This window comes from Amphiprion ocellaris, chromosome 6 (genome assembly GCF_022539595.1).
Source record: "Amphiprion ocellaris isolate individual 3 ecotype Okinawa chromosome 6, ASM2253959v1, whole genome shotgun sequence".
Classification (NCBI taxonomy): domain Eukaryota; kingdom Metazoa; phylum Chordata; class Actinopteri; family Pomacentridae; genus Amphiprion; species Amphiprion ocellaris.
Genome location: NC_072771.1, coordinates 25,052,682 through 25,064,861, shown reverse-complemented (window position 1 = coordinate 25,064,861; position 12,180 = coordinate 25,052,682). Strand labels below are relative to the sequence as shown.

At 38.5% G+C, this 12,180-nt stretch overlaps 1 protein-coding gene across 1 annotated transcript in view; it reads right to left on the bottom strand.

Moving 5' to 3' along the window:
- Nucleotides 1-11,687, bottom strand: part of dnah10 (dynein axonemal heavy chain 10) — a 29,797-nt gene extending 18,110 nt beyond the window's left edge. Inside the window, exons 1-26 of the mRNA XM_023281183.3 lie at nt 11,450-11,687; nt 8,729-8,835; nt 8,505-8,613; nt 8,296-8,411; nt 7,925-8,141; nt 7,301-7,458; nt 6,848-7,078; nt 6,073-6,263; nt 5,732-5,930; nt 5,423-5,617; nt 5,080-5,250; nt 4,291-4,467; nt 4,023-4,181; nt 3,770-3,921; nt 3,524-3,675; nt 3,244-3,408; nt 2,944-3,151; nt 2,683-2,839; nt 2,096-2,575; nt 1,840-1,998; nt 1,633-1,749; nt 1,440-1,542; nt 1,152-1,330; nt 827-1,038; nt 422-578; nt 59-292 (exon numbers count right to left, since the gene is read on the bottom strand). Coding sequence (XP_023136951.2) covers nt 59-292; nt 422-578; nt 827-1,038; nt 1,152-1,330; nt 1,440-1,542; nt 1,633-1,749; nt 1,840-1,998; nt 2,096-2,575; nt 2,683-2,839; nt 2,944-3,151; nt 3,244-3,408; nt 3,524-3,675; nt 3,770-3,921; nt 4,023-4,181; nt 4,291-4,467; nt 5,080-5,250; nt 5,423-5,617; nt 5,732-5,930; nt 6,073-6,263; nt 6,848-7,078; nt 7,301-7,458; nt 7,925-8,141; nt 8,296-8,411; nt 8,505-8,613; nt 8,729-8,835; nt 11,450-11,678 — 4,734 coding nt within the window. The 5' untranslated portion in view covers nt 11,679-11,687. The remainder of the gene's footprint in view (nt 1-58; nt 293-421; nt 579-826; nt 1,039-1,151; nt 1,331-1,439; nt 1,543-1,632; nt 1,750-1,839; nt 1,999-2,095; nt 2,576-2,682; nt 2,840-2,943; nt 3,152-3,243; nt 3,409-3,523; nt 3,676-3,769; nt 3,922-4,022; nt 4,182-4,290; nt 4,468-5,079; nt 5,251-5,422; nt 5,618-5,731; nt 5,931-6,072; nt 6,264-6,847; nt 7,079-7,300; nt 7,459-7,924; nt 8,142-8,295; nt 8,412-8,504; nt 8,614-8,728; nt 8,836-11,449) is intronic.
- Nucleotides 11,688-12,180: the final 493 nt, after the last annotated feature.

The following is a 12,180-nucleotide window of genomic DNA, read 5'->3' as shown; positions in this document are numbered from 1 at the left end:
AGTAAGGATTTTATCGATCGGCTCAAGTGCAATGGGAGATTTGCTTGCACTCACTGACCTCTATGGTTTCACTGATAAGGGACAGATTTTTCTCCCATTGTTGTATGGTGCTAAGGAAGGGTCCAACAAAACGGCTGCCAGCCATGCTCTGTAGATTCATGACATCGTTGTCCATATTCAGCAGTATCTCATCCACAGCACCCAGAATGAAGCCACACTTCTGCGTGCCTTTAAAATAAGGCTGCACATTGAACTTCATGCTTTCCCAGGTGTTTACCACCCCCTCCACTCCCTGGAAGCACAGACATACAAACGCACATATATGGATAATATATTTTATAAGCCACTGTGATTTCACTGATAAATTGCTGAAATTGATGATAACTCTAATTTGAGATCATTCAAAAACAGGGAAGCTTGCCTTCTCAATGTTGAGCTCCTTCACAGCAGAGGTGACAATGTCACCTATGACATTTGCATATTTGTGTAATTCCATAGCAAACATGTTCTCCAGGGTAAAGGTGTCCGTGTTGATCTCAAAGCTAGTGCCAGTCCTTTCCATCAGCTCCTTCCAATGCCTGAAACATAAAAATAACTTATTTTTAATCAGTGTTTGACTTGACCTATTCCTACACACCACTACCATAAATACAGTATTTCATTATCTATTGATGTCACATCCTAATCATCTGTATTGCATAAAGTCACCATATTAAAAAATTGAGTACTTCAATTACAAAAAATGCAACCTGCTCAGGTAAGAACTGATTTGGTTGGGATGTCAGATTAATTCCCCTTAAGTTTTTGTATCAATCTTTGGACTGACCTGCCTTTGAGGGCCTCATTCTTTAGGTCCAACAGAAGAGGCAGAGACTCTCTGAACTCTTTCATGCGTCCTTCCAAGAACAAGGCCACAGGTAAGGCACACACATCTTTGGGTAGATGCCTCAAACTTTTGATGAAACCCTCAATACCCTCCTGTAGCACCTGGATGTCTAAATCTACCCACAAGGTCTGAGACCAGTCTGCCTTCGCATCCTGAGAGGTGTGAAGACAAACATATGAAAAACTGGAAAAACTTTATTGATCAGATGTTTGCATAATGTATTCTGATCTGTATTTTTTTTCACTTGACAGTCATCATATCCTACCTGCTGAGCTTTATATACATCATAAATCTGTCTCAAGCCCTGCATGTCCTTCTGCATGTTGATAACCTCTGGGTACACAGTCACTGGTAGGTCTAACAGCTTCTCAGCATTAGTTAGCTCCTGCCGTCCAGCCACAATCTTGGCAAGATCAACCTCATACTTTGCCATAATGGTAAATCCTGCAAAGAACACAAGAGAGAGACTGTTTCCCCCACTAGGCTTCAACATTTAGCATACATTGTTCCTCTGGATATAACAACTACAGGCACAATCCAAGTGCACACAAACCTTTCTCCAAATTATCTCCCACAGCTCCAGGACCATGCATATTGAAGCTTTCAGCAAAGACAGACAACTCTTGTTTAAACTCTTCAATCTTCTCATTTGTAATCTTTGAGTGGGGTGACAGGAGAACAGAAAGTGTAGCAACTGTAAATGTCTAAACCAAACACACATTTCATTTGCTGTTTCAGGTGTCTACCACAGTAAATGATTTCTTGACATCTGTCAGACTTTCATCCACTTGTCTGGCTTCTAGAAACAGATCACTCCAGATCTGGTCAATATTGGCCATCAGCTCCAATTCATCCTCTTCAACCTAAATCACGTAAAACAAGTTCAACAAGGGCAACAAGGGCAACAATATCAGTTTTGAATGGACATCAAATTAGTGTTACGCTCACAGTACCTCCACTTTGTACATGGCCAGTGTTCTGTATCTTTCCCGAATGTCAGTGAATCTCATTTCCACATCCAAAGACATGTCCCTGATGTCTGAGATGGTGCTAAGGACAGATTTCAGGTCCTCAAAAGTATCTGGTTTCTCTTTCAGGTTCCTGGAGAGTTGCTGTTATATAAAACATCCATAAAGACACATCACATGTGAAAACCAAAGAATATATAATATAAAAATACTAGAAAAACTATGTCGCATGAATCAGTACCATTAATTCATCCCTCAGGCTGAAGAGATCCTTTTTGGCAGGCTTGTTGAGTAAGCTACCTAGTGAACTGATCCAGGATTCAGCAATCTCCTGTACGACGTGAGCCAGAGGCTCCAGGTTTAGATGGATGATGTGCTCATTCATAAATGGAGGCTCCAGCATCACCTCCTGATTAATACGAGCAAGGAACTGGAGCTTATCGTCATACATAACACAGGATGGTTTCTTTGCAGCAAACTTTTCATTGACAATGACTTTGTTCCTTTCCCAGAGAGGCCGATAGCGTTTCCAGTGGACAAGGTACCGATCCACAGAGAGCAGCAGCCGCTGGATGTTCTGGGACACTGTCATGGTGCTCTCATTGATCTGAGGATGCTGCCATATGTCACTGTAGAAGCTGAATGTCACAAACTCATCTTCACCCCCCACACGTTGTGGAGGGCACTCAATGCAGGTCCCATGCATCCAACGCACAAATTGCTTAAAACACAAAAATATACTCAGAATCGAGTCAAATCAATCAGCGTTAGATTACATATATGTTTTTTAAAATGCAGTGATATAGAAAACAATTGTGACAATCCCACCTTGGTGCTCTCTATGCAGTCTCTGACACACTGCATGATCAGCCAGTAGATCTCATTGCTTTGTGGCTGCAGCACAATCTTCGGGGCAGACAGGATTGCATCAATTTGGAAAAGAGCAGTATTTCCCATAAGCGTCATGCTGAAGGCCTGTATGTTCCTGAAAACACGGAAGACGCTCGTTGAGAGACATTGTACTACACTGCAAAAATGCAGTGATCATTACAAAACATACAGTAGTTAATTTCAACATCATATACTTACCTCAGCACCATCTGTATCAGGGAGTCTAGCACCTTGCGTTCCCAGTACGTGTAATAACTCGCCATACATTTGGCTTTGCCACTGCTGGTTTCCATGATCAGACATTCTGTCTTTGTGATGAGGAATCCAATGCTGGTATACTTCCCACTCAGCAGATTTATGGTCTTGACCCGCTCTCTCTCAATATGTTCACAAAACTCCTTGACACCTTAAAAAATAACCAGTTAAGTCAGCAACAACACCTTTGAACCCCTGTGAAATTTTCATAGCCAAAAAATAATATCCTTCTTCCAATTCTACCTGGTAAGTCGTTTGATTTATCTGGCACTGGGAATTTCAGTAAGTTTGCCATCATCAATGATTGCAACTTGGAATCAATTTCCTTCTCATTGTTGTGAATTTGACTGACAAGAGACTCAAACTTAGAGACAGCCTGAATGCCTTGTTTGATAAATTCAGGGATCCCTAAAACCAAACAAATATTATCTGATATCAGTTTTACAGGCAAAAACAATTTCTCAAACTTCAAGTGTGTCTATGTCAGACTACACAGACATTTCAGTCTCTGTAGTCACAGTACCCAAGGAATTCCAGTTGATTCTTGTGCAGCCAAAAAGCATCTCTTTTCGGACAGCTTTAATGTGTGGGGCTAGCATAATCACATGTGCCTCACTCAGGCTTTCCATTACAGAGTGGTAACAGTTGACAAGCCTGTTCAGGTCATCGACATACCTAAAACCAAATTTGAAACAAATGAGAGATTACATAAATCGGGTGATTAAAGCTTTGGCATAGACTCTGTGTAGAGATACAGGTGAGTCCTCACATGATTAATCTGTCCTCTTGTAGAGCAACATTTCTAGGCAAATCAGGCACAGAGTAGCCCAGTGCTGCAAGGTAGCGTGCCTCAGAAATGATTTCCTTGATCTCTGGAGCAAAGTTCACCATATATCGGCCACCTTCAGTTGGTGGGACATCCTGCAGGGAATTTAACATAATAAAATATGAATAGCTACTGTATCTGAAATTTACACAATATTCCAACTGCAGTAAGTAAGTAAATTATGAGAGATACAAACCCTTTCTGCCTGGACTTGGTTTTCACTAGTAATCATGACCAACAGGGTTTTCTTCATTGCCAATAGCAAGTTGCATTCAGTCTCATGCAGCCAGCACTTATACTTCTCCACTTCATAGTCCTTGATATGCCGTGCCATTTCCACATATTTGTCCTTGGCCTGAGCAGAATACAGCATAATCACAGGGGGCTTTCAATAACATTTTGGTGTCTAAAAAGTTTAATATTTGTACTGACCTGCACAGCTGAGCAACAGGGTAAAAACTCACCGCTTTGCCCTGTTCACTCTCCACCAACTCTGGCACTTTCAGGAACGGAAGGATGGTTTGTTTGAGGCGACGGAAAAGAAATCGAGCCCATCCGATCGCTCCAGCCACAGGAGGCTCATGCTTATTTCGTGGTGGGTTGTCCTTTTTCAACTCAAAGATTTCATTTATGCTGTCCACCTACAAGAACAACAGTAAAGACTTGTTTGTGCTTGTGGGGGATCATGTCACTGTATTCAAAACCCTACTGATACAACGGTACAACGGTTATGAAATGACCATAAAACATAGTTGTACAGCATTTTATGACAAGACGCCATAAAATGTAACTTTCAGGGTTTATATGGTTTATTAATAAATTGTATGGTGATGTAGCAAAGCTACATAGAATAAATGCCACTTGTAACCGTTAGAAGTAGTTAGCAGCAGTGCAATGCTGCAATTAGGGTTGCACACCTGATTACAATATAAGTCACATGCATGGATACACTGTTACTCAGCTAAGGCTTTAAAAGCAGCATTTTTTCTGACACAGAGGAGTTTCTGTGGTCCCCAAAAGAGCTTTTTTAAGGAGTAAAATCAATAGCAGCAAAATAATTGTAAATGAGAATAATAATCATTAATAGTCAATACTGGTCAGAAATAGTGGAAAAGTGCAAAGATTTCAGTCAAATAAGATGACACAAGTTCATTGTTTTGCTAAGTCTAATCATGCTTGACACTCAATAACTGAACTTCAACTGCAAAGAAAAGTATGAACCAGCACCTTTTCTTGATTTTAAAGTACAGTACCTCTTTGCAAAACTGAGCCATGATGTCATGAAACTTTTTCATCAAATGGTTGTTGACGGCCTCTCTGGAACGGATGTGTTTGAATTTCAGCAACATTTCAAAGGCAGCAGCTGAAGATCGCAGTGTCTTAAAAGACTGATCAATAAAGTTGATGGCCTCTCCTTCAATAGCCTGAGCAGACACAAAAAATTAATCAGCTAGATAAAAGAGGTCCCGCACACATAATATTATGTAATTATGTTGGTGTAAACTTACATTTAATTATGGGAGTACACTAATACTACCTTGTTATTACTGCTGAATTAACTTATGCCACATTTAATAGTTTCTGTAATACAGTCACCTGAACTGTAGTGTCAAAGTCTTGCATGATCGTTTTCCAGCTGCTCATCTTAAAGATGTTGAAAGGATCAAAACTGACTTCCTCAAAAGGTAAAATCAGATCATCCACTCTGCACAACACTTCATCAATGCGTTTTGGGTCACCTGTCACCCCTTTTAGCTCTGGACCAAAGATGTTGTGGAACTCCTCCAAAATCTGCACAACACAGATCCAGAAGAATGCTTTCACGAAATTGATCTTTATTATAGGCATTGACCTGTTCAGTTATTAAGTGAGGGGTCAGTATTTATGTGAGGTATATACACTGACATGCAAAACGTTGTACAGGTCCTGGCAGACAGAAGCCATGTAGTCACTCCTCTCAAACAGTCTTTTACGGTCAAATTCCCAGCGTGGACCACGACCAAATTCTTCAATCTCAACACGCCTCTCAAAGTAGGAAAACTTCCACTGATCCAGAACCTGCTTAGCCTCATGCACCTTGGATATGGCTACTTCTCTCTTATCTCTGTTTAAGGCAAAACACACAGTTAAGTCGTATTGAAACAATTAAACAACATTTTTGAATAAAGAAAGCTGATTGACTATTGAACAACACTGTAAAATAAACTCCAATTTTAACTGTAAAATTGAAATACATCCACACTTACTTGAATAAGGTGTGGACATCAATTACTTGAGCCACACGTTCACACAGTTGCCAGGCAATACGTTCCATTAGGGGGACCATACGTTCATTTGTGTTATAGTGGCAAGAGATCATCCACACAATCTGCAAGCTCTCCATCAGATCAGGGATAGTCTCCAGGATCACACCAAAATTTGCTCCGGTAGCCAGATTCTACAACAGACAAAGGTAACTTTGAGGATACCACAAGAATTCTGTTATCATAGTTTCAATTAAAAGCAGATAATTCATCAGTAACGTAATCAGTTATTTATTTAACTGATATTTAAGAGATCATTGACAACACCGCCTCATCTTTAATGATGATATAAGTGCAAATTCAATGAAGGACAGAAGAACACAGTTAAAAACTAGCAAACAACAGCCACATTCAAAAGTGTAGTAGCTTGTAATCATGGTTAGCAACTGACTTATAGAGACAAGTGTGTTAAGTTTTAATGTGTGTTGTGAAGTACTCCAAGTGTGTGCAGCACAAAGACTACAAACAGTTCTCCAAGGTTTAGTGTTTGCATAGAGTCTTCCAGACAATCTCTTGAACGTGTCAAATAAGGATTGTGGGATCATCTATTACATGATGGCAAATTGTCAGTTAGGGCTTTGTAAATAAATAGTAACCAGCGCCTGTCACACATTCCTCTTAGGGATGTCCATCAAACCTTTCCATAAAAAATTAAAGTTGTAGGATAACCGTTGCCAGTAATAAATCTTATGAGTTTATAAAAAAAGGGGCAGCTCACCATGAAGTGTCTTTCCAGTGTTTTGAGGAAGCTTACATTGTCCTCCGACTCCAAACAGTATTTAGTAAGTTCAGTAATAGTTCCATTCAGGGTCTGAATGATGTTTGCATCTGCTTTGGTCATCACCTCCAGGATCTTCTCCACCACAGGCTGTTTCAGCTGCTGACTCAGAGCACCCAGGACAGATGCACGTTCCTGCCAGAGCACTATTTCTGCCATAGGGTCAGGCGCCTGGAGCGGAAATGGAGAGTGAAAGTTTCACATTGGACAGCATCGTGTACATTTTATGTTTTCCTCTACTGAATATTTACATTTTGAGCTGACAGGTGTTTCATTTCTTGGTAATATATTGAGACGAAATCCTGAACTGGACCCCAAATCCTTCAGCTGAACTACAGCTTCTTTGGCTGTGAAGCCTACAAACCTACTTAGGTTGAACTTCAGAATACCGACCTGTGGCTTTGTGTTTTGCTGCTCTTCAATGACGATGGTAATCTGAGTCTGCCAATTCATTACACACTGCTCCAACTTCTCTAACATCTCTGGATCACAAAGCAGGACATCCATCCCCGAGTCCAGGTCTAGATCAGGGATGTGCAGTGAAATCTCATCTGGAACAAAGAGACTGGTTTTACATTGCATGCCTTATTACACATTTCTATGAAATAGGTGGGAAAAATTAACCAAAGCTAGCTTTTTCACCAACTGACAACCTCCCCCCAAGACATTTTATTGTTCTATTAACTGCTCCAAGGTATCTCATTAGAATTTTTTATGAAACTGGTAATAAAAATTAACCAAGTCTTGCTTTTTCCCCTGTTAATGAATTCCCCCGAGACATTTTATTGTTTTATGAACTGCTCTAAGAGGGCACTCTTCACAACAGACTATAGTCTTTATAAAAGTCCTCTCATGGAAGGACATGCTTGGAAATACAAAGGATATATCGTGAAAGCCCAAAGGTTTCTGATTACACTGCAGAGCTCAATCAAATACATTGTGGTTTGTTAATTTTAAAATACTGATGAATTCTTGAAATGAAACATAATGAGCATGCGTATATCAAACAAAACAAACCCTCAATCTGATGGCTTTGGAGAGCTGTGCTGATCACTCCCAAAAACTTGTGCATCCTGTTGAGCAGCTCATCGCGAATCTTGACCTGCCCACTTGGCTTCACTGGAGTCTCCTCTTCATCCTCTCCACTGGCCTCCTTCTCAGGACAAGCTTCCTCTTTTTCATAACCTCCACCAGTTTTTGTCATCTGCTGTGCAGTAAGCATGGGTATATACATCTGACAAGAGGAACAGAGAAATTGGACGTCAGGTATTATTCATTCAGAAAAGCAGATATGTTGAGGTTTACAGCTTTTCTACTGTTGTTACATTGAATTATAATCTTACTGGTAGAGGTTGCTGCCGGTTTGTGAATTTTTTTCTTTTACTTACATGTGCAAGTGAGTTCTGCTGCAACTGAAGGGGATATCCACTATGCATGCTGATGTCAAATAGCCGAGGCATCAGGATATTGGCCTCATTCATATCTAGTGGTTCAGCAATGGGTTCTGTTTAAAATACAAAAAGGGATTGGTTAATAATTTTTAAGTGCAATAGAGGTTTGAAAATGTCAAATTGTAATTATTGAACTGTCATCTCACCCTTGGTGGTCCTGAGAAAGCAGAAGACGCGAGAATTCAAAAATCTCTCAGGGTGATGGTTTACTGCTACATGAAGCTCAGTGTAATAAACCACTTTCACCTCAGTCATCTAAAAACACCAAACGACAAATGGGTTAAACAGTTCAACTATCTCTGTCAATTTTCATAAATGCACAACCACAACTTCAAAGCAATTAGGAAAGGTCCAGTTAGTTGGATCTCACCTGGCTGGGGCTTTCTTTATTTGTCTCCTCTGAATCAGAAATGTTCCCTGCTCCACTTTGAGTCCGGGATTTCTTGTCAGGATCTGAAGAATCTTCATTTTTGTTGTCTGAGATTAGAAACACTGTAGTTAGATGCTGCCTTACTGTACACATAAGACCTGTATGATTTGCAAGACATCTCTCAAAATGATACTGCAATTTGATTTGTGATCTTTTTAGAAGATAAGCTATAATCAATGGGTAGTATATCCAAAACATGCAAATAAAGATTACCACTTGAGATTATATAAAAAAGTGTGACATTCACACAAGGAGGACAGCATGAATTCAAAAACACGCTCAGAGATAAGGCACTGGGATTTGAAAGCAAAAAATGTTTTTTAAAAAGTCATGTCACAGTTTGCTCTCTTTCTCTTCTTGTGTTCAGCGAAGACAAAATACAGAGCAGTAAAAACCCTCCTCACAAGAGAGCCCAGAGAAATGTGTCGACTTGTCAGGTAAGAACAAATCTACTTCACGTCTAAGTTCAGACGTTGTTTCTCTTTGTGGCCTCTGATAGATGGTATTTGTACGTTATTTCACGCAAGAGTAAACTGCCACTAATTGCCTAAATATAGCATCTTATTTTAAAGTAGTCATATTTAAACAAATAGAACTTTGGGACTCTTTACATCCAATCTAAGCCACACGTTTTAACTTTATTAGCCAAAAAAGACCAAATAAATTTTCTAACGGTGGACGCGATTAAAAAAAATTAATCTAATTAATTACAGGCTTTGTAATTAATTAATCGCAATAATTGCAGTTTTGTCAAATAGCAATATTTGACACAATAAGCGAAGTTTTTCAATTCAAACAAAATTGTGGTTGACAGCTGAATCAATGAATAGACATATACATGTTTATAATTTAAAATTTGTTTTAAAAAAGGAAAATGGGACATATAGAAAAAGTGATTTTGATGACTTAAAGCCTGAATTTAGTTTTTTCCACTGTATGGCACATAAAATCAGCATAAGTAGTTCAAGGAGCTTCAGAAAGTTGAAAATCCAGAGATTCATTCTGTTTTCATCTTTTCTGGGTCTGACAAATGGTGTAATTTTGGTGTTTTTTTTTTAATAGGAATATTAATTTTTATTTATGTATTTTTTTATAAACAAAATTTTATAATTAAGTTATTAAAAGAGATATTTTTGTTGTTTAGGTTATTCCTCCTCCAAGGAGGCAGAGCCTTGACGGAGTAAAAACTTAAACCACAAAAATGTTTGCTTCATTTCTATTTATATGAATTTTTCATTTGTCTGCTACATTCACAGATTACTGCAAATCTAAGTGCAATCATAACGATTTTATTCAACATTTTAAGACTTTCTGTAAACTCAAGCACTGTCTAGAAAAGTAGTCTATTATGGGATGGCTACACCGTTAGCCGTTAGCATGACTCGTAGCTAACGTTAGCTCTGGTGCTAACAGCAACATGTTTTACATTGAGGTGATACCGTCGGCTTGAAGTGACGCAGTGATCAGAAAACTCTTTGTTGTACAATTTGCTCACAACCAGGATTTATCCAAGCTGCCATCAGGAAGATTTTTAAAAGAAAACTTTCTGCACAGTCTTGTCTTCCTTCACTGTTCACCAGTGCCTGACTTCACTCAGTGCTTCCTGTGCTTCTTCTTCATGGCTACAAACAGACTTCAGGTTCATTACCGCCACCTACTGGGCTGGAGTGTTCATCAGAGTTACCGGTGTGCCAGAAATGAGGGAACTGAGGAGGATGCAATAAATTGCGTTATTTCATTTAACGCGTTATTTACGCTGTGATTAATTAATCGAAATTAAGGCGTTAAAGTCCCAGCCCTAACATTTTCCTGAAAACTTTTTCTTTTTCATGTAAACTTTCCTGGAAATTTTCTTTTTTTCATTGAAATTTTTGTGGAAAATACACATAATATTAAGATATGGTTCCAGGAAAATTCCCATAAAATTTCAGTAAAGATTCCATAGAAGTTCTGAAAAATTCCCACAAAATTCCAGGAAAAATCCCATAAAATTACTACAAAATTTCCATAGAATTTCAAGAAATTCCCCATAGAATTCCTGGAAAATTAAAAAAAAATCCTGGAAAATTTCCCCAAAATGTCTGGAAAATTCCCATTAAAATTTCCTGGAAAATTCCAATGAAATTTCAGGAAACAGGAAAATTCCTATAAAAGTTTCATAAAATTCCAGTAAAATTCCCACAAAAGTCCAACAAAATTCCTGAAAATTTGCAGGAAAAAAATCATACAAAATTCCTGGAAAATTCCCATAAAATTTCAGGAAAATTCTATGAAAAATCCAAGAAAATTTCCAAGAAAAATGTAGAAAAAACTGTAGAAAAATAGAAAATGTAATATAAATATAAAGGGAAAACATACTAAGCTACAAAATGCACAATAAAGTGTGAAATACACCATGAATCAACAATGTACTATTATGGTAAAGTAAAAAGAGAAAAGTGAGCGCAATAAAATCAACACATGTTCAAATGTTAGTAATCACAACTAAATAAGGTTTAATCATCAATAAAATACACTCAACACACTAAAGGATCTTTTCTGAAGTATCGAGAAGAGAAAGCAGGTTTGTTTGTCTGCTGAGTTTCTACATTAACTTAAAGACAGAGGCTGAAATTTCTCCGCTAATACACGAGTAAAACAGACAATTTAGTCAAAACTCACCAACTGGAACTTCAACCTCAATTTCTTTCTCTCTCATAGTTTTGAAAAACAGGAGACAAGAAGACGAGTCTTCCTCAGAGACGACGTTCAGATATCGGATGATTTCCCCCTCTGCTTCTCCATCGTCCCGACTGAGGAGATCGTCGAAACATTCAGGGCAGCTCGTTAAATTGAAGCCGGCAGACACCCGCTGTCGGATCCATTCCACTCGTAAATCGTGGTGAACCATGTTTTTCAACTCATTTGGTTACTGTTTGAAATGTTTAAAACCCTCAATGTCCTCATGACCAACACGTCGCCATCTAAAATTCACTAACCGTTAAACAAACTTGTTGTAAGTTAACCGCTTCCCGTTGCCGTGGCAACCACTTAACGTGTCTACTCGGCAAAGGATTCTGGGTAATTTAATTCCCGGGTGTTGACTGAGAGGCCGCTGCTGCCTGACCACAATGAAATTAATGTCATTTATCGTTTTGGTTCCATGTTAGTAACAACTAAATAGATCATTCACCAGTACTAATGAATAAAATAAATAAAAACAAAAGATAAATAGCTAAAGCTTTTGAAAATTGATGTTACACAATGTCATGATAAAATTCTGCTTATATAGCATAAATAAATAATACAGTGGCTTCATAATTTTTAAGTATATATACATTTTGGCTATCAGTTGCTTCATCGTGCATGGTTTGTTATTACATTACTGTCTTCTATGTTTCAGCATTTGTAAC